The sequence below is a fragment of the Macrotis lagotis genome, chromosome 5 (genome assembly GCF_037893015.1).
Source record: "Macrotis lagotis isolate mMagLag1 chromosome 5, bilby.v1.9.chrom.fasta, whole genome shotgun sequence".
NCBI classification, from domain to species: Eukaryota; Metazoa; Chordata; class Mammalia; order Peramelemorphia; family Peramelidae; genus Macrotis; species Macrotis lagotis.
Window position 1 is genome coordinate 27,592,708 of NC_133662.1, and position 22,601 is coordinate 27,615,308.

General features: G+C 36.2%; 1 protein-coding gene across 1 annotated transcript in view; it reads left to right on the plus strand.

Annotated features, from left to right (window-relative positions):
- The window catches only part of CD2AP (CD2 associated protein), a 146,960-nt gene that overhangs the window by 30,920 nt on the left and 93,439 nt on the right, over nt 1-22,601 (plus strand). Inside the window, exon 3 of the mRNA XM_074189995.1 lies at nt 16,809-16,962. Coding sequence (XP_074046096.1) covers nt 16,809-16,962 — 154 coding nt within the window. The remainder of the gene's footprint in view (nt 1-16,808; nt 16,963-22,601) is intronic.

Genomic DNA, 22,601 nt, shown 5'->3' on the forward strand with positions numbered 1-22,601 from the left:
TCTGCCATTGTGGTGAGCTCTGTGGATACAGAGAAAGACAAAAACTTCCTCAGATCTCAAAGAGTTTAGTTATCTAATTGAGGGAGATAGCTTGTAAACAAATATTTGCAAATAAGATATTTAAATAAGGTATTTAAAATTAAATTGGAGAAAATCCCAGGGAGGCTAGGTGGCGTAGTGGATAGAGTACCGGCCTTGGAGTCTGGAGTACCTGGGTTCAAATCTGACTTCAGACACTTAATAATTACATAGCTGTGTGGCCTTGGGTAAGCCACTTAACTCCATTGCCTTGAAAAATCTAAAAAAACAAAAAGTCCCAGAAGGCACAAACAAAGAACACTGGGAAAGGCTTTTAGAGAGACTTTTTTATCTCAGACTCCAAGAAAATTAGGAAAAGTAGAAAATGGAGATAAGGGAGTGTATTGCAAACTTGAGCGCCAGCCAGTAGTTGGGAACTGGGAGCTGTATGAGAGTAACTTGTGGGAGCAATAGCAAAGAGGACATTATCACTAGATCACAGAATATGTAAAAGGAGAGGAGTTAGATTTAAGAACTCTAGGAAGTTAGGAAGGGACCAGTTATAAAAAGGCAAACAGAATGTTTTATATTTGATCCAGAGGGTAATAGGGGATGTCTGAAGTTTAATTATTATAGGGTGATAAGAACAGATTTTCACTTTTTAGGACTATCTTTTTGACAGCTGAGTGGATAATATGCTGGAAGTGGGGAGAAACTTGACACAGCTAGGTCAACCAGAAGGCTGTTGCAGTAGGTGATGAGAGCCACCTGCATGAAAATGAGACTATCCAAGGGAAAAAGGTGGTTTTATATACAAGAGATGTTGCAAAGGTAGAATTGACAAGATTTATTAACAGAGTAGATATAAGGGGTGAAGAGTCCAAGATGGAATCTATAATATGAACTTTATTCCTGGGAGGATGGTAGTGCTATGACTAATAGTATTAGGGAAATTAGGAAGAGGGAAGTGTTTTGGAGGAAAGATTTGGAGATCAGTTTTAAACATAATGAATTTAACATGTCTTTGGGACATTTTCAGATGACATAAGCAATTGCAGAATCAAGAGGTCAATAAAGAGGTTAGGGCTAGGAAAAAAGATGTTTTGAAGATAGTGATTTATAGAAGGAAAACATTATGCTACATTCTTTTCTTTGTCTCTAAATACATTTTTCCTTTCTAGGTTTCTTTGAATATGATTTTTCTGGAAATGATTGTTTGATTTTTTTTTTAACTCTATTTTCCTCTGTAGTTCTTACAGATCCAGGAAATTATCATCTGTGATTTCTTGAAATAGAATGTTCAGGGTACTCCTCTCTCTCTTTTTTTACTCTTGGTCTTTCAGGGATATCATTGACTTGAGAATTATATAAACAGAAACTTTCAATTTCCATTAATAATTTTATTTATTATCCTTTTAAATTTTGTTTATGGTTGCTTTTGTACTATAAAGTTTGGTAGTTGGATAAGTGACTGAACATTGTACATATAATTCTGTTGTGACTTTTTAAAAACTATCAGTGCATACTCCTTCTATCAAACGAAGAAGAGAAAAAAAGTTTTATATTTTTATTGTTTGGGGCTGAGATGAATATTTTGTTGAACAAGAACTACCCTGAACCACTGTTGTTGAACACTGAATGGCTTAATAATGTTTTTTGATGAATAAAACCTAAAATTTCTAAGCAAAATATTGCTTATATGCTGCAGTAAAAACCTTGGTAGCAGTTTGAATTACAAGTAATATTGACCTTCTTTATAACACTTTTCTTGGTAACACTTGATGTCTAAAGTTAAAAGTAGAAGCAAGATTTGTTCTAACCACATAAATGTGCAGCCAATTTATTTTCTGAGCTCAAACTACAGGTCTAGCGTAATGTTTTGGATACTGATGCAGGTACAGAAGACATTTTCACATTTCATAATCAATTTTGCTGTGAAATTTATCTACTTTCATCTAATCTTCACTTGGAAGTCATTAATCTGCAGTGTAATGAATAACATGCGAAAAGACAGCTATCAAGAGAAGAATTTAATATAGTTCTGTAGCTGTTGGGATTTTTGGGATAACCGAGAAACAAGGGTTACTGAAAGATTAAGGAATTCATGTGCTGTCTGGGAATATAAAACTGTTCAGAATTTTATTATATAATATAGCAAAGTAAATAGTAAATACTCCCCTTGGAGGATCAACAACACTTTAGGACAGGTTGAATATCAAAAGGCTGGGCAGTTGCCTGGGAGACAGAGACAGAGAAGCAGATAAAGAGAAGCAGGACAGTCAGGGAGAACTGACTGGGTGAGAGATTGGACCAGCTTTCGGCTGAGGTCTAGCGCATGTTTTATAACCTTGCTCCTTCCCTGAGCTCTGAGGGCAAAATGGAAAATCCTTCCCCCTTATGTGACTGAAACCAAGTAGAAGGTTGAAGGCTAGGGGTTGGAAATGAGGAGACCAGATACAGATTTTACACTAAGCAATGAAACAATAGGAGTCAAATTTACATCTCAAGAGCAAAGAGTCTTCCACACCCTTAACAAGATTCTGAGATTTAACAGCATTAAAAATTAAACTTTCTACATTTGTAATTCTCTCATAATTTTCTGCATGACTTCTGTAACTATCTTGCTAGGTTGTGCAATGAATGTGTAGAGGGCTAGGTCTGAAGTCTTGGAAGTTAAGTTCACATCCAGCATCAAATAATTGCAGTATGACCCTGCTCAAGTCATTTAACACTGTTTGCCTTCTGTTCCTCATCTATAAAATGAGAAAATGGCAAGCTACTCTAATATCTTTGTCACAAAAACCCCAAATGGGATTACAAAGATTCTGACATAACCGAAAATGTTGAACAACCACCATAATGTCTTCCAAGAAATGAAAAAATTAAAATCATATGCTTATGAATTATCAGTATTTGATAGTATGACATTTTCAGAAATTAAATAAAATTCATAAAATCTTTATAGATCAATATTAATAGATGAACATATATCTTGAATTCAATCAATAAAAATTTTGTGGACTTTTTTCTTTTTCTCCTTTAGTAGAAAATATACATTTCCTAAAAGCACTTTCCTATGCAAAATAACTTAGAAATTAGAGTTTTTAGGGAAAATATGACATAGTTTTTGCACATATTAAATGGTAAAGAAATATATAATTACAAGGATTAAGTAGTGACAGTGTACTGGTAGCATCCATGACCTCTGGTTGTTTTGTCTTTATCTGGATTCTCATGATTAGACTTTAACAAAGTCTCTTACAAGTCATGCTCTTGTTGAGAAAGTTGTAACTTCTGGCTGCAAGTTAGTTGGGTGATTGGGTGATAGTTCAGATCAGACCTTCTCTCCCCTTAGCTACTACAGCATTAGAACTGCAATAAATATGGGGTGATAGTAGTTCAGATCAGACCTTCTCTCCCCTTAGCTACTACAGCATTAGAACTGCAATAAATATGACACTTTACTTTGACAGAGACCTGAAATTTGCCTGTGGATTCAGTTTGTGAATTAAGTGGTACAATTTTCTGCATTTAAGCTGCTTCTTTAGGAACAAATGGAGTCAAAGCAAACTTAAAATTTGAATTATGATTAGTGAGTTCCCTAATATAGATATTCCATTTGAATACCTTCATGTTTTTGAAATAGGTGTTATAATAGAACTGACTGTACCTATGTGATATCATTGACTTTTCCTTTTGGCCCATGAAGCCTTACCCTTAAAATGGTTATTCACAAAAAATGTTTGCTGATTTTTGAGCTAGAACACTGAGCCAATTTTACTGAGATAAAATTTATAGGAATAAATAAAAAGTCTTAAGGGTTTTTTTTAAATGTTATTTAGAAACAAAAAAACCAAACCTCAAACATAAGCTAGACTGGGCATAGTTAGAGTAGCATTTTCCTTGGAAGATGTAAGTTTAGTGAATTTCAAGCCAAATACAATTTTATAACAGTGTGTTTTGGCAGATATAAAACTTTAATGAAATCTTTGATTTCTTTAGGAGGAGTGAAAAAACATCATGGCTTAGGGTATTGAGAGCTGGCCTTGGACTTTAGAAGACCTGGATTCATGTCCTTTCATTCAGTTATAATATCACTAACCAGTCATTATTTTGCACAGCTCTCTTAAGTTGCCAAAAGACTTGCATTGGTAGAGGCAATTTAGAACTGCCTAAATTAAGAAAATCACAGGTCCTTTTGCCCTTCAATTCTTCCTTAGTTGCCTAGTGACCTAGAATGAGGGCAGGCCTCAGAGCGTGTAGGCCTCAGACCCCCTGTCTCTGCAGAATTTCCACCAGAAGTTGACTGTCTCCCTTTTGGGGCCATGATAGACTCCAGTTGGAATGTAGGAGATCGAACTGTTCTCTGACTTTTGGAAAAGTCTCTTGAAACACAGACTGACTTTGTTTCCTGTTGAGATTTAGAGAGAAGAATGAACTTAAATTTTGAATTGTTCCTTATGATATGTTTATGGTCAGAGAACTTTATGGAACTGACAGGATTTTGATTCTACTGATTTCAGGACCTGTTGGTTTCTTTACCTCCCTAATAGGAACCTTCAAATTTCTGACACACTTGTGTAGTCTTGGAATGGAAAGTGGAGCATGATGGTGTTTGTATTTGATAATCTTGATCTTCATTGCATTGGAACATGCCTTGAGTTTGTTATTGTTGCTTTGATCTAGGGTCTGATCCTTTGCTGACCTTACCAGATGTTGAGTGTTTTCTTAATACTTTTTTATTTTTGGATTTTACAAGGCAATGGGGCTAAGTGGCTTGCCCAAGCCCACACAGCTAGGTAATTATTAAGTGTCTGAAGTCAGATTTGGACTTAGGTCCTCCTGACTCCAAGGCTAGTGCTCTATCCACTGAGCCACCTAGCTGCCCTGTCTTAATACATTTTTAAAAATATTTATTTATTCTTTTGGTACAAATAATGTTTTTTAATACATTAATAAAATATTCTTGTTTAAGAGTAAACAGAATACACCCCCACACAGAAAATATAGACTCGCTTGAGTGATAAAGTAAAGGGGAGAGAAAAAATTAAAATTAAAAAATAATAGTAATAATTGTAGATATGGCCAGGTGGCGCAATGGACGGAGCCCCAGCCCATCCCCCAGCTCAGGTTCTCCTGACCCCATATCTGGCCCCATACACCCAACAATCACCCAGCCACGTGCCATGCAAGCCACCCCAACCCCATTGCCCTGCAAAAACCAAAAAAAGAAAAAAAAGAACCAAAATAAAATAAAATAGTAATAATAGTAGGGGTGGCTGTGTGGCGAATAGAGCATTGGCCCTTGAGCCAGGAGCACCCGGGTCCAAATCCAGCCTTAGACACTCAACGATTACCCTGCTATGCAGCTCCAGGCAGGCCACCCAGCCCCATTTGCCCTGCACCCCCCTCCAAATAATAATAATAAAAAATGTGCTTGAGTCTTTGTTCCAACACCAACAACTCTGTCACGAGTGGATCACATTCTTTATAGTAAGACCATCACAAAATTTACTTCCATATTTTTCCACCATTGCCATTGCTGATTGCAATTCCCTCCTTTTGTATTTCTCCACTACCATGTACTATATATTTCTCTCTCCTTTTACTCTGACTCTGCTGTAGGGTATCTGACTGGCACAGCAGACAGATCCCTGGTCCTGGGGCCAAGAGGCCCTGAGCCCCCATACCACCCATTAGGCCCAGCATCCACCTGGCCCTATGGTCCCGGACAGGCCTTCCAATCCCAGCCCCTTGCAAGAAGTAAAAAGGAAAATGTGTTATATCTGACCACTCTCCACTCATGGTCCATCCTCTCCTCCATCACTCACATCTCCCCCTTCCCCCTGTCCCCCCCCCTTTTCTTCTTACTCCAGATGCCTATGCCCATTGAGTATATATGCTGTTTCCTCTCCTAACCACCTCTGATGAGAGCGAAGATTCCCTCATTCCCCCTTGCCTTCAACTGTTCCATATCATTGCAATAGCTCATTGTTAACAAAGAAAAAAACTTATTATATGAGATATCTTGGCCTATTCCCCCTCTCCTTTTTCTTTCTCCCATTACATTTCCCTTTTTTTCTATTGACTCCATTTTTATACCATATTTTATCTTCATATTCAGCTTTCTCCTGTGCTTCAACTATAAAGGCTCCCTCTACCTGCTCTATTAACTGAGAGGGTTCATATGAGTATTATCAGTGTCATTTTTCTATGCAGGAATACATGGAGTTCATCATCAAGTCCCGCTCTCCTTCAATCTCCATGCTTCACCTGAGTCCTGTATCTGAAAATCAGACCTTCTGTTCAGCTCTGGCCATTCCAACAGGAACATTTGAAATTCCCCTGGTTCATTGAAAGTCCATCTTTTTCCCTGGAAGAGGACATTCAGCCTTGCTGGGTAGTTGATTCTCAGTTGCATTCTAAGCTCTTTTGCCTTCTGGTATATTATATTCCAAGCCCTATGAGCTTTTTTTTCTTTCTTTCTTTTTTTAATTTAAATTTATTTTTATTCAAGATATTATTTGAGTTTTACATTCCCCCCCCCCAATCTTGCTTCCGTCCCCCTCCCCCCTACAGAATGCACTCTGTCAGTCTTTACTTTGTTTCCATGTTGTACCTTGATCCAAATTGGGTGTGATGAAAGAGAAATCATATCCTTAAAGAGAAGTCTAAGAGGTAACAAGATCAGACAATAAGATATATGTTTCTTCCTAAATTAAAGGGAATAGTCCTTGAACTTTGTTCAAACTCCACAGCTCCTTAACTGGATACAGATGGCACTCTCCTTTGCAGACAGCCCCAAATTGCTCCCGATTGTTGCACTGATGGAATGAGCAAGTCCTTCAAGGTTGATCATAACTCCCATGTTGCTGTTAGGGTATACATTGTTTTTCTGGTTCTGCTCATCTCACTCGGCATCAGTTCATGCAAATCCCTCCAGGCTTCCCTGAATTCCCAGCCCTCCTTTCTAATAGAGCAATAGTGTTCCATGACATACATATACCACAGTTTGCTAAGCCATTCACCAATTGAAGGACATTTACTGGATTTCCAATTCTTTGCCACCACAAACAGGGTTGCTATAAATATTTTTGTACAAGTAATGTTTTTACCCTTTTTCCTCATCTCTTCAGGGTATAGACCCAGTAGTGGTATTGCTGGGGCAAAGGTTATGTACATTTTTGTTGCTCTTTGGGCATAGTTCCAAATAGCTCTCCAGAAGGATTGGATAAGTTCACAGCTCCAACAACAGTGTAATAGTGTCCCAGATTTCCCACATTCCTTCCAACAATGAACATTCTCTTTTCTGGTCATATTGGACAGTCTGAGTTGTGAAGTGATACCTCAGAGAAGCTTTGATTTGCATTTCTCTAATAATTAATGATTTAGAGCAATTTTTCATATGGCTATGGATTACTTTGATCTCCTCATCTGTAAATTGCCTTTGCATATCCGTTGACCATTTGTCAATTGGGAAATGGCTTTTTGTTTTAAAAACATGACTCAGTTCTCTGTATATTTTAGAAATGAGTCCTTTGTCAGAATCATTAGTTGTAAAGATCTTTACCCAATTTACTACATTTCTTTTGATCTTGGTTACATTGGTTTTATCTGTGCAAAAGCTTTTTAATTTAATGTAATCGAAATCATCTAATTGGTTTTTGGTGATGTTCTCCAACTCTTCCTTAGTCATAAACTGCTCCCCTTTCCATAGATCTGACAGGTAGACTAGTCCTTGATTTAGTATTGCTTTTTATGTCTATGTCCTGTAACCATTTCGATCTTATCTTGGTAAAGGGTGTGAGGTGTTGGTCTAATCTAAGTTTCTTCCATAATAACTTCCAATTTTCCCAGCAATTTTTATCAAAGAGGGAGTTTTTATCCCAATGGCCAGACTCTTTGGGTTTATCAAAGAGCAGATTACTATAATCATCTCCTGCTTTTACACCTAGTCTATTCCACTGGTCCATCACTCTGTTTCTTAGCTAATATCAAACAGTTTTGATGACTAATGCTTTATAATATAATTTTAGATCCGGTAGGGCTAAGCCACCTTCTTTTGCACTTTTTTTCATTAAGCTCCTGGCAATTCTTGACTTTTTATTTCTCCCTATGAATTTACTTGCACAATTTTTTTTTACTCGTTAAAGTAATTTTTTGTAATTTTGATTGGTAGGGCACTAAACAGATAGTTTAGTTTTAGTAGAATTGTCATTTTTATTATATTAGCTCTACCTATCCATGAGCAATTGACATTTGCCCAGTTATTTAAATCTAATTTAATTTGTGTGAGTAGTGTTTTATAATTGTTTTCAAAAAGATTGTGAGTCTGTCTTGGCAAATAGACTCCCAAATATTTTATATTGTCTGAGGTTACTTTGAATGAGATTTTTCTTTCTAGCTCTTCCTGCTGTTTCTTGCTAGATATATATAGAAAAGTTGAGGATTTATGAGGGTTTATTTTATAACCTGCAACTTTGCTAAAATTGCTAATTGTTTCCAGTAGTTTTTTAGATGATTTTTTGGGATTCTCTAGGTAGACCATAATGTCATCTGCAACGAGTGAGAGTTTTGTCTCTTCCTTCCCAATTCTAATTCCTTTAATTTCTTTTTCTTCTCTAATTGCTGATGCTAACATTTCTAATACAATATTGAATAGTAGTGGTGATAATGGGCACCCTTGTTTCACCCCTGATCTTATTGGGAATGCCTCTAGCCTCTCCCCATTGAATATAATGCTTGTTGATGGTTTCAGATAGATACTGCTAATTATTTTAAGGAACAGTTCATTTATTCCTACACTCTGTAGTGTTTTTAATAGGAATGGATGCTGTGTTTTGTCAAAAGCTTTTTCAGCATCTATTGATATGATCATATGATTCCTGATAGGTTTTTTGTTGATATAATTGAGTATACTAACAATTTTCCTTATATTGAACCAGCCCTGCATTCCTGGAATAAATCCTACTTGATCATAATGTAATATCCTAGTGATGACTTGTTGTAATCGTTTTGCTAAGATTTTATTTAAGATTTTTGCATCTGTATTCATCAGGGAGATAGGTCTATAATTTTCTTTCTCTGTTTTAACTCTTCCTGGTTTAGGTAACAGTACCATATTGGTTTCGTAGAAAGAGTTAGACAGAGTTCCATCTTTCCCTATTCTTCCAAAGTGTTTATATAGGATTGGAACCAATTGTTCCTTAAATGTTTGGTAGAATTCACTTGTGAATCCATCAGGCCCTGGAGTTTTTTTTAGGGAGTTCAATAATGGCTATTTGAATTTCTTTTTCTGAGATAGGGTTGTTCAGGTATTTAATCTCTTCTTCATTTAACCTGGGAAACTTACATTTTTGTAAATATACATCCATTTCCCTTAGATTATCAAATTTATTGTCATAAAGCTGGGCAAAATAATTTCAAATTATTACTTTAATTTCCTCCTCATTGGTGGTGAGTTCACCTTTTCATTTATAATACTAGCAATTTGGTTTTCTTCTTTCTTTTTTTTAATCAAATTGACCAGAGGTTTATCAATTTTATTGTTTTTTTCATAATACCAACTTTTGGTTTTATTTATTATTTCAATAGTTTTTTTGCTTTCAATTTTATTAATTTCTCCTTTAATTTTTAGAATTTCTAATTTGGTATTTGGGGATTTTTTATTTGTTCTTTCTCTAATTTTTTTAGTTGCATGTTTAGTTCATTGATTTCCTCTTTCTCCAATTTATTCATATAAGCATTTAGAGCTATAATATATCCCCTGAGATTTGCTTTGAATGAATCCCATAGGTTTTGGTATGTTGTTTCATTATTATCATTATCCAGGATAAAATGGTTAATTCTTTCTATAATTTGTTTTTTGGTCCACTCATTTTTTAAAATGAGGTTATTCAGTTTCCAATTTGTTCTGGGTCTGTATCTCCTCCCAGTATTGCATATAACTTTTATTGCATTGTGATCTGAGAAAGATCTGCCTTTCTGCAGTTGATCATTAGGTTTTTATGTCCTAGTGCATGGTCAATTTTTGTATAAGTTCCATGTACTGCAGAGAAAAAGGTATATTCATTCCTATCCCCATTCAGTTTCCTCCATAAGTCTACCATATCTAATTTTTCTAACAATCTATTTACCTCCCTAATTTCTTTCTTGTTTGTTTTATGATTTGATTTATCTAGATCTGATAGCAGGAGGTTGAGGTCTCCCACTAGTAGAGTTTTGCTGTCTATGTCTTCCTGTAATTCTTTCAGCTTCTCCTCTATGAATTTGGGTGCTGTCCCACTGGGTGCATATATATTCAATATTGAAATGACTTTATTGTCTATGGTACCTTTTAGGAGGATAAAGTTTCCTTCCTTATCACTTTTAAAGCTATGTATTTTTGCTGCTGCTTTGTCTGAGATTAGGCTTGCTACGCCTGCTTTTTTTTACTTCAGCTGAAGCAAAATATATTTTTCTCCAACCTTTTACCTTTACTCTATATATATCTCTCTGCTTCAAATGAGTTTCTTGTAAGCAGCATATTGTAGGATTCTGGTTTTTAATCCACTCTGCTATTTGCTTGCGTTTTAAGGGAGAGTTCATCCCATTCACATTCAAGGTTATGATTACTAATTCTTTATTGCCCTCTGTGCTATCTTCCCTCTGTTTGTATTTTTCCCCCTTTCCCCTCCTTTTATCCATATTCCCCAGTCTTTTTTTCCCTGTAAACCACTCCCTTCAGTGTGTTTGCCCTCCTTTATCACACCCTCCCCTTTCTTTCCCCTTTCCTTCCTTTTATTATTTCCCCTTATTTCCCCCACTCCCATTCCCTTTCTCTATCCCCCTCCCCTTTTCCCTTTTTAATACTTGAAAGGTTAGATGTTTTATAAGTTAATTGAGTATGTGTAGGTTGACTTTAAGCCAAGTCTGATGAGAAGAAGCTTCAGGTGTTTCTCCTCTGCTCCCTTCTTCCCTACTATTACCATAGGTTTTTTGTACCTCTTCTTGTAATGAGATTTACCCCATTCAATCCCCTCCCTCCTCCTGTCTCTTTCCTGTCCCCCTTTTTAGGGTGGTAGTGTTTTTTTTTTAGATCCTTCTTTCTAAGTCATAGAAAATTCTGAGTATCTGTCCCTTCTAGTTCTGTGCATTCTGTCGAATAGAGTCAAAATTCTTGAGAGTTATTAGAGTCTTTCTCCCAAATGGGGTTAAAGCCAGTTACATCCCATTAGATAGTAGTCTCATGGATAGGTCATGAATGTCCATCATTTCTGGCTAGGTGTATTCTTTCTGTTAGAGTTATATTTTTCAAGGTTTATGAGAATATTTTTTTTACCACCATCCTGGGGTTTAGCCAGTTTCAACTTACTGCATTGCATTTTTTTTCCCTTTTACCACCCCCACTTTTTTTTTTTTTTTTTACCTTTTCATTTGTCTCTTGAACCTCCTGTTTGATGTCCAGATTTTCTGTTTGGCTCTGGTCTTTTCATCCAAAATTTTTGGAATTCTTCCATTTCGTTAAATGTCCATCTTTTTCCCTGGAAGAGAAGGCTCAGCTTTGCAGGAAAGTAGATTCTTGGCTGCATTCCAAGCTCCTGTGGTCTTCGAAATATCTTGTTCAGGGCCCTTTGATCCCTTAAAGTTGATGCAGCCAGGTCCTGCGTGATCCTTACTGTGGCTCCTTGATATTTAAATTGTTTCTTTCTGGCTGCTTGCAGGATTTTCTCTTTTATCTGATAGTTCTGCAGTTTGGCCACAACATTCCTTGGTGTTTTCATTTTAGGATCTTTTTCTGGTGGGGATTGATGTACTCTTTCAATAACTACTTTGCCCTCCGATTCGATGATGTCAGGGCAGTTTTCCATCACTAGATCCTGTAATATTAAGTCCAGGCTTTTTTTCTCTTCAATGTTTTCAGGAAGTCCTATAATTTTCAGGTTGCCCGTCCTCGATCTATTCTCGAGGTTTTTGGTTTTGTTTATGAGGTATTTTACATTTACTTCTATTTTTTCTATTTTTTGATTTTGTTTAACTGACTCTTGCTGTCTCATGGAGTCATTAGTTTCTGTAGACTCTTATTTTGGGGAGGCTAGGAATTTTCTTCATTACCCTTTTGCAACTCCTTTTCCAATTGGTCAATTCTACTTTTGAAAGAGCTTTCCATTTGACCAACTGAGGTTTTGAGAGAATTAATTTCTTTTTGCATTTGCTCATTTGAGGATCTGAGAGCATTATTCTCATTTTGTAATTGTCCAATTGATGATCTGAGAGATTTATTCTCCTTTTGTGTTTGTCTAAGGTATTGTCTCTCCCAAAATTTTAAGCTTCTTCCTTATTTCTTCAAGGAAGTCTTTCTGTGCTAGAGACCAGATTGTATTCTCCTCAGAGGTTCCAGGTCTCTCTGAGTTGGGGTCTTTCCATTTTTCCCTTCCAGGAATTTTTCTATGGATCCACCTTTACGCTGACCCTTCTTCATTATGCTAAGACCTTGCGTTGGGGGGGGGGCTGCTTCCCCTGGGCTTGAGATCGCTGAAGGCTTTACTGAGTGCAGTTTCTTTGCCTGGCCAGTAAGAGGTGCTGGTTGCCCTCTCTGGAGTGTCTGTGACCTTGGTTGGGAGGCCTTCTCCCTTTGCTGGAAGACAGGAGTTGAAACTATTGAATTCTTTTGCCTTCAATTAATGGTGGGCTTTACCTTGGCCTGAGGTCATTCCTCAGCTGTGCTGGTTCTTCTCACTCACCTGGGCCTGAGGCAGAAGTAATTTGCCTTTGTTTGAGGAGAGGCCTCTGTGCAATGGAGGCATGCCCTCAGAGTTTCTCAGATCCAAGAAGCCTAGGGATGGTGTCTTCCGTAGTCCTGCACCAGAATACTTCCCCCAGCCTGGTCCCCAAGCTCCAGGGGGACAGCACCAACACCAGCGCCTCTGCTTCCACGTTGACCCAAGCCCCTTCCATCCAGCCCCACTGCTGATCCTGCAGGTCCAGCTCTCAGGCCCTCAGACTCCTGGTTCCAATTCAGCTGTTAATCTGGCTGATTCGGTGCCAATCCTCCCTTGGAGCCCAGACTCACCCGCCCTGTTTCGTCCAAGGCTGCTACTGGAGACAAATCCTCAGGTAGCTGTTCTTTCTCCTGGCTTTTCTTTCTGGGTTTTCTGGATTGGATTTCTTTTAAGAGGTTTGTTTCATGTGATAGATGGGGAAGAGATCAGGAGACTTTAGAAGTGTGCCTGTCTTCTCTCCGCCATCTTGGCTGGAAGGCCCCCCTATGAGCTTTTAATGTAGTGGCTGCTAAGTCCTGTGTGATCCTGACTGCAGCTCCACGATATTTGAACTGTGTCCTTCTGGCTGCTTGTAATATTTTCTCTTTGACTTGGGAGTTCTGGAATTTGGCTATAATATTCCTAGGGGTTGGTTTTTTGGATTTCTTTCTTGGGGGGAGTGGGGGAGACTGGTGGATTCTCTCCATTTCTATTTTGCCCTCTGCTTCTAGAATATCAGGGCAATTTTCCTGTAGTAATCCTTTGAAAATGATGTCAAGGCTCTTTTCCTGATTATGACTTTCAGGTATTCCAATAATTTTAAAATTATCTTTCCTAAGTCTGTTTTCCATATCAGTTGTTTTTCAATGAGATGTTTCACATTTTCTTCTAATTTTTCATGTTTTTGGTTTTGAAGTAATGAATCCTGGTTTCTCGTAAATTCATTACACTCCATGAGTTCCATTCTTTCTCTGAAGGATTTGTTTTCCTCCGAGAGTTTTGTTATCTTTTTCCATCTGGCGAATTTTGCTTTTTAAAGCATTCTTCTCCTCAACAACTTTTTGAACTGTTTTATCCATTTGACATAAGCTGGTTTTTAGCATGCTATTTTCTTCAACATTTTTTTGGATTTCCTTGACTAGGCTGCTGATTCCTTTTCATGTTTTTCCTGCATCTCACTCCTTTCATTTCCCAGTTTTTTTCCTAACTCCTTATTTGATTTTCAAAGTCTTTTTTGAGCTCTGTCATATTCTGAGCCCAATTTCTATTTTTTACTTGGAGTCTTTAGATGCAGGAGCTTGTGCTTCCTCATCTTCAGATTGAGTATTTTGATCCTTCTTGCGCTCATGCAAAATATTTCTCAATGCTCTTCCTCTTTTTTGTCTGTTTGCTCATTTTCCCAGCCTGGGCCTGGTTTTGGGGTGCTTCCTGAGCTTTTGGGACACTCCCATAAGGATCTCAGTGTGTGAGGCTCTGTCATCCCTCCTGGGACACTCCCACAAGGATCTCAGTGTGTGAGGCTCTGTCATCCTTCCTGGTCTGTGAATGACCATATGTGCCCCCCCCCCCATTTGACCGAAAATGATTTTTAAGATGTTATTATCTTCAGTATTTTTTCTTTAACTCCTTCACCAGGCTGCTGATGTGCTTTTTATGATTTTCCCACATCGCTCTCATTTCTTTCCCCAATTTTTTTCCTCTACCTCCCTTACTTGATTTTCTAAATCTTTTTTGAGCTCTTCCTTAACCCAAGACCAATTTTTATTAGAGACTTTGAATTCAAAAACTTCGACTTTGTTTTGTCCTGAGTATGCGTTTTGATCCTTCTTAGGACCAAAGTAATTGTCTATGGTTTTTCTTTGGTTGTTTGTTCATTTCCACAGACTGTGCCTTTGTTTTAATTCTTTGTTAAGATAGGGCTGGGGGTGGGGTAGCTAATTGGCTCAGTGAATAGAGCACTAGCCCTGGAATCAGCAGAACTTGAGTTTGAATTCAGCCTCAGACACTTAATAATTGCTTAGCTGTGTGACCTTGGGCAAGTCACTTGACCCCATGTCCTTAAATAAATAAAATTTTTTTAAAAAATGGGGCTCTCCTTTTTAGGGTGGAGGATGCACTATCCCAAGCTTTTGAGGATTTTTGCAACTGTTTTCAGGGATACCTCCCAGGGACCAATAAGTTCTTAATTCCTCCAAGATCTTATCAAAGGCTATGACTGCTCTCCTAGTCTGTGCTCTGGTCTGTGGATGACCACTTACACTCTCCTCTGCCCTAGAACTGTGAAGAGGGTCCTTGCTGTGCTACAGGCAGTGATCTCTGTTGTCCTTCTGTCCTTTTCCTGAGACTGGGGCCCCAGACTGCAACTCAAGATCAGAGTATGCCTGAAGCTACAAAGCCCTGCCTCAGTGATAGCAAAGAGAGCTCTGGAATCTCCCCTAAGCCTCTTACCATGAATGGACTTAAGTATTGGGAAGCCATTGCTAGGGACTCCTAGGCTGCCTCCTGGTCTTCTGGAGTTAGATCTGTGCTGAGACCTGTTCTCAATTAGGCTCTGTTTTTACTCTGGTGCTACAGAGTTTTCCCTCTGAAATTCCAAGTTATCCTTGGCAATCCCTGGACTGAGAGGTCTGGAAACCACTGTTGCTGTCATGGACCCAGGCACCCCATGATTTGTTCATGGATGACTGGAGCTGACTTATTCCAGCACAACCTGGGCCGTGCTGCAGCACTGGGCTGTACTATTGTACCCTGGTACAGCAGATATTTCCCATGGATCTTCCAAGTTGTCTTGGGCTAGAAAATTGTTTCACTCAGTCTTTTTATGAGATCTGTTACTCTAGAATTTGATTAAAGTTGTTATTTAAAGATATTTGGAGTGGTTTGGGGGAGAGCTTGTGAAAGTCTCTGCCCTTTCCCATTTTTGACTCTGTCCCCCACCAAAGACAATTCTAAAAGACTTGTGATGGAAAATGCTATCCATATCCAGAGAAAAATCTATGGAATCTAAATGCAGACTAAAAACAATAGTTTTCCTTTTTTAAAACTTGTTTTATTTTTTTTTTTACTTTTTTAAAGTTTGTTTTATTTTTTTTCTTTCTCTCATAGTTTTTTTCCCCTTTAGTTTTGATTCTTTCACATCATAACTTATGTGGAAATATGTTAAACATGATCATTTATGTATAGTCTATACTAGATTACTCTCTGTCATGGGGTGGGAAAGGGAAGGAAAGGAAGCTGAAAATGTGGAACTCAAAAGTTTACAAAAAGATGAACATTGAAAACTTTCTTTACAAGTAATTGAAAAAATAAAATAACTTCAGAATGTCTTTCAAACTGTCTTGATTTAGCATGTTTTCTCTATTTTATTTTATTAGTTTATCATGTTAATAACTTTTTCTTAAGTGCAAATATTTTTCTTATTCTTGATGAGTTCTGAAGTTGAGCTTAGTTTTTAAAATCTTTAGATGTTGCTTTTGAAACACCACAGTTCCCAGTACCTTCAAAACGTCTCTCCTTTTAAGAATTTAAATGATACCTAGGAATATCAGATAACATGAATATAATAGTTAGAAAATGAGCTTGATTTCACTTTATTGTGGCAATGTGAAAAACAAAATATTAAATAGTCATCTGCTCTTTTGGTATTGCAACTGGAATTCAGGGTAGTGTGTAAAATAGAAGATTAATTGGAGAAGATGAAGTGAAAGAAATTTGAAGTTGAAGAAAAGAAGCATAATAAGGTAGTTATCAGAGGTTATATGAATTCTGTTCACACTTTTCATTCAAGCACTAGTCTTTGACTATTTACCATTCACATAATCCTCTACCCATTATAATAATCTCTCTTCTCTCACTGAAATTCTGGGAACTTGTTTGAGGCATTTCTTGATATTCTGTTAAGTCTCTTCTGCATAGATTTGTGGCTTAAAAAATACTTTTCATATAACCAATAACAAATACTGTGATTTGATTTTGTATTAGAGAATTTAATAATTTAAATTCTTGAGGACTTAACTTTGCTTTATTCTTTATATTTTTTCCTCTCTGTAGGAAATTAAGAGGGAGATTGAGTCCAAGGAAGAAAATTTTCCTTTCAAAAGAGATAAGCCTGGTAATGTAGCCAATCTTGTACAACGCATAAGCACTTATGGACTTCCAGCAGGAGGAATTCAACCACATCCCCTAACCAAAAGTTCTAAAAAGAGTATGTAAAAGTTTTCTTATTCTTCTAACCTCTTTAAATAATGTCAGTGATTTAAGAGAGCAGCATTCATATTATTCCTTTATGTTTAAGAATAACACATGAATCATTTGTTGTTCAGAGCTATCAGTTTTTAACCTGATTTATACATTTAGAAGTGATTTCCTATGTTTTATAGTGATTGCATTTGGTTTAGTGTGTGTTGGTAGGAAAACTGATTTTGGGATTATAATTCCTGACACCACTGCTGTGACTTTAGGCAAGTTTCTGATTCCCTAGTTTATTCATCTCTAAAAGAGTAACAACAATAATATTCTATTAGTAACAATAACAACAATATTATTCTACCTACTTTAATATAAAGACTCTCCACCTAAATTGCTATATGATGATGAATGATGATGAAAGTCAGTAGCTTATTCTGATGGGTCATTATTCTTAGAGTCAGGCATGTCTCTGTTGATAACCTGCTTCTGATCTATGTTACTTGCATGGTTTTGAGCAAGTGACAATTTTTCAATGCCCCAGATCAAAGATTATAAATTAGAGAGGAATTATCAAACCTTTGTGAATGAAGCAAATTTTCTAGACTGCTGAAATAATAGGTTATGATCTAAACCAGAAAAAAAATTCTCCCAACTACTCTGAATTTCTTGAGAGCTGCCATATATTGATCTTTGCATCTGCCTCAGGTTCTGCCTAGCTAGTGCATTTCCATGTATTAGGCAATTAATAATGTTTTTTTGGTTATTCATTAATCTGAGAGGATTCAACCCAGCCTCCTCCTGCCTTCCTCCTTCTTTGCCTACTCTTTTTCCCCCCCTCTCTTTTTTTTTAAGGATTTTTTTTTTGGCAAGGCAATGGGATTAAGTGGCTTGCGCAAGAGCACACAGCCAGGTAATTATTAAGTGTCTGAGGCCGGATTTGAACTCAGGTACTCCTGACTCCAGGGCCGGTGCTCTATTCACTGCGCCACCCAGCTGCCCCATCCTTTGCCTACTCTTATAGAAACTTTATAGACTTTATACAAATTCTAGTCACAAACTTTTACCTAGATAAACATTGAATCTGCTTGGATAATTTGTTAAAAAGATCTGGCTAGAAGGTCCATTGAGTACTTTCATAAAAAACTCACAGTCATCTAAAGAAATTTAATAAAATCTATGCAGTGGGATAATTCATTTCCCTCCCAAATCTAGGAAGCACTGTGTGCTCTTGAAAGAAAATTCTTAATATACTTTTTTCATCTTTACTTGAAAACTGATACAGATGATAAGGATGTTGACAAAGAATTTTGCTAAGTAAATTATGCCTTCTGAAGTAAGAGTAATAAATTTAATTCTTTAAAGATGAACATTGCCTACATTGATGAATATTTTCATCTAGTAGGCATTCTAAACCAATAAAATTGATAAACCTCTGGTCAATTTGATAAAAAAAAGGAAGAAAACCAAATTGTTAGTATCATAAATGGAAAAAGGTGAACTCACCACCAATGAGAAGGAAATTAAAGTAATAATTCGAAATTATTTTGCCCAACTCTATGCTAATAAATTTGATAATCTAAGGGAAATGGATGAATATTTACAAAAATATAAGCTGCCCAGGTTAAATAAGGAAGAGATTAAATACCTAAACAACACTATCTCAGAAAAAGAAATACAACAAGCCATTACTAAACTGCCTAAGAAAAAATCTCCAGGGCCTGATGGATTCACAAGTGAATTCTACCAAACATTTAAGGAACAATTGGTTCCAATTCTATATAAACTCTTTGGAAAAATAGGGAAAGATGGAACTCTGCCTAACTCTTTCTACGAAACCAATAAGGTGCTGTTACCTAAACAAGGAAGAGTTAAAACAGAGAAAGAAAATTATAGACTTATTTCCCTGATGAATATAGATGCAAAAATCCTAAATAAAATTTAAGCAAAATGATTAAAACAAGTTATCACTAGGATAATACGTTATGATCAATTAGGATTTATTCCAGGAATGCAGGGTTGGTTCAATATTAAGAAAACTGTTAGTATACTCAATTATATCAACAACAAACCTATCAGAAATCATATGATCATATCAATAGATGCTGAAAAAAGCTTTTGACAAAATACAGCATCCATTCCTATTAAAAACACTACAGAGTGTAGGAATAAATGAACTGTTCCTTAAAATAATTAGCAGTATCTATCTGAAACCATCAACAAGCATTATATTCAATGGGGAGAGGCTAGAGGCATTCCCAATAAGATCAGGGGCGAAACAAGGATGCCCATTATCACCACTACTATTTAATATTGTATTAGAAATGTTAGCAGCAGCAATTAGAGAAGAAAAAGAAATTGAAGAAATTAGCATTTGGAAGAAAGAGACAAAACTCTCACTCTTTGCAGATGACATGATGGTCTGGCTAGAGAATCCCAAGAAATCATCTAAAAAACTACTGGAAACAATTAGCAATTTTAGCAAAGTTGCAGGTTATAAAATAAACCATCATAAATCCTCAACTTCTCTATATATGTCTAGCAAGATACAGCAGGAAGACCTAGAAAGAGAAATCCCATTTAAAGTAACCTCAGACAATATAAAATATTTGGGAGTCTATTTGCCAAGACAGACTCATAATTTTTTTGAAAACAATTATAAAACACTACTCACACAAATTAAATCAGATTTAAATAACTGGGCAAATATCAACCGCTCATGGATAGGTAGAGCTAATATAATAAAAATGACAATTCTACCAAAACTAAACTATCTGTTTAGTTCCCTACCAATCAAAATTACAAAAAATTAATGAGTAAAAAAAATGTAATTAAATTCATAGGGAGAAATAAAAAGTCAAGAACTGCCAGGAGCTTAATGAAAAAAAAAAACACAAAAGAAGGTGGCTTAGCCCTGCCCAGTCTAAAATTATATTATAAAGCATCAGTCATCAAAACTCTTTGGTATTGGCTAAGAAATAGAGTGGTGGACCAGTGGAATAGACTAGGTGTAAAAGCAGGAGGTGATTATAGAAATCTGCTCTTTGATAAACCCAAGGAGTCCAGCCATTGGGATAAAAACTCCCTCTTTGATAAAAACTGTTGGGATAATTGGAAGTTAATATGGAAGAAACTTAGATTAGACCAACACCTAACACCCTTTACCAAGATAAGATCCAAATGGTTACAGGACTTAGATATAAAAAACAATACTATAAGCAAATTAGAAGATCAAGGACTAGTTTACCTGTTAGATCTATAGAAAGGGGATCAGTTTATGACTAAGGAAGAGTTGGGTAACATCACCAAAAACCAATTAGATGATTTCGATTACATTAAATTAAAAAGCTTTTGCACAGATAAAACCACTATAACCAAGATCAAAAGAAATGTACTAAACTGGAAAACAATCTTTACAACTAATGAGTCTGACAAAGGACTCATTTCTAAAATATACAGAGAACTGTCATGTTTTTAAAACAAAAAGCCATTCCCCAATTGACAAATGGTCAAAGGATATGCAAAGGCAATTTACAGATGAGGAGATCAAAGCAATCTATAGCCATACAATAAAATGCTCTAAATCATTAATTATTAGAGAAATGCAAATTAAAGCTTCTCTGAGGTACCACCTCACACCTCTCAGATTGGCCAATATGATCAGAAAGGATAATGATCATTGTTGGAAGGGTTGTTGGAAATCTGGAACACTATTAAACTGTTGATAGAACTGTGAACTCATCAAATCCTTCTGGAGAGCTATTTGGAGCTATACCCAAAGGGCAACAAAAATGTACATACCCTTTGACCCAGCAATACCACTACTGGGTCTATATCCTGAAGAGATGATGAAAAGGGTAAAAACATTACTTGTACAAAAATATTTATAGCAGCCCTGTTTGTGGTGGCAAAGAATTGGAAATCAAATGAATGTCCTTCAATTGGGGAATGGTTTAGCAAACTGTGGTATATGTATGTCATAGAACACTATTGTTCTATTAGAAACCAGGAGGGATGGGATTTCAGGGATGCCAGGAGGGAGTTGCATGAACTGATGCTGAGTGAGATGAGCAGAACCAGAAAAACACTGTATACCCTAACAGCAACATGGGAGTGATGATCAACCTTGAAGGACTCACTCATTCCATCAGTGCAACAATCGGGAACAATTTTGGGCTGTCTGCAAAGGAGAGTGTCATCTGTATTCAAAATAAGATGTGGAGTTTGAACAAAGTTCAAGGACTATTCCCATTAATTTAGGGAAAAAAAAAACAGATATCTTATTGTCTGATCTTGTTACCTCTTAGACTTCCTGTCCCTTCTTTAAGGATAAGATTTCTCTCACATCACAGCCAATTTGGATCAAGGTACAACATGGAAACAAAGTAAAGACTGACAGCCTGCTTTCCATGGGGGTTGGGGGGGGGGGGGAAGTAAGATTGGGGGAAAATTGTAAAACTCAAATAATATCTTTAATAAAAATAAAGTTAAAAAAAGAAAATTCAATCAACTGTTTAGAGAAAGGGTAAAAACCCTAAGAAATCTAAGAGTAACAAGAATATCTTTATTTTCACTAACCTATAACTGAAATTTGGTATCATTTTCTTCAATTATGAAAGTACACAAACCACTGCAGCAACAACTTTGGCCTCAAGAGAAATCACAGATATCACACTACACCCTTTGCTGATCTTAGAATAACACCTACACTCATCACTACTTTGAAATTACTGCAGTCATGTAAAGCAAATATTGGAAGTTTTAATTCCATTTGTTTGGGAATTTAAACATTTGTAACTGTCAAATAAAAAACTAAAATTGAATTGATTTAATATGATGGTTGCCTTGTCAAAGGCCACCAGTTTAATAGTCTTATTTGCAGCTAAGAAACAATAACTTTCCTACTGATGCCTTTAAAAATAAAATTTAATTTTGACATATCTATTTTAAACATATTTTCTTGCTATTTAATGAAGCAATAAAAGCATTTACAACTATATCACAATTTTGAAAACTATCTTGCTAACTGTATTTCAATTTAACTGGCTTCTTTTGTAATCATATATGTTTTACTTTACACATTTAAAAACATTTTGAGAATGGGTCTATTTCCCAGTCAAATACATACATTTCATAAAAAAGGTTAAGGTACTGTGTTATTTAAGAAGAGAAGCACTAATCTGGGAGCTTTTAAAGGTCACTCATTTGACCTTTTAACCTCTTTGAGCTTTCAGTTATGGAAAATGAAGATAATCCCTATCACCCACTGCTAATATGCCAAAGGCCTATGAAAAGAATCAAAAAAGGTATGTGATGACATTTAAATACTGTATTGAAAAAAAATCAATATACCATATTACTATTTTATGGTCTAGAAGAGTATATTTGGTATTTTCACATTTGCAAATAATATGAAGAAATAATCCCCAAATAAAATATAACAAATTTCCTTCCAAACTGCACTATAAATAGCCTTAAGGACTATTCTTTTTGTCATATTAAATATAAAGAATATTTAAGAAGTCAATTTAAAAAATCTAATGAAAAAATGTAATGACTATGAAAACTAGTGAATTTGATTCTTTTTTATAAGTTTACAAACCAAACAAATATATTGTGATCTCCTAATTACTTTCATTTATTTAGCAAATATCTCCT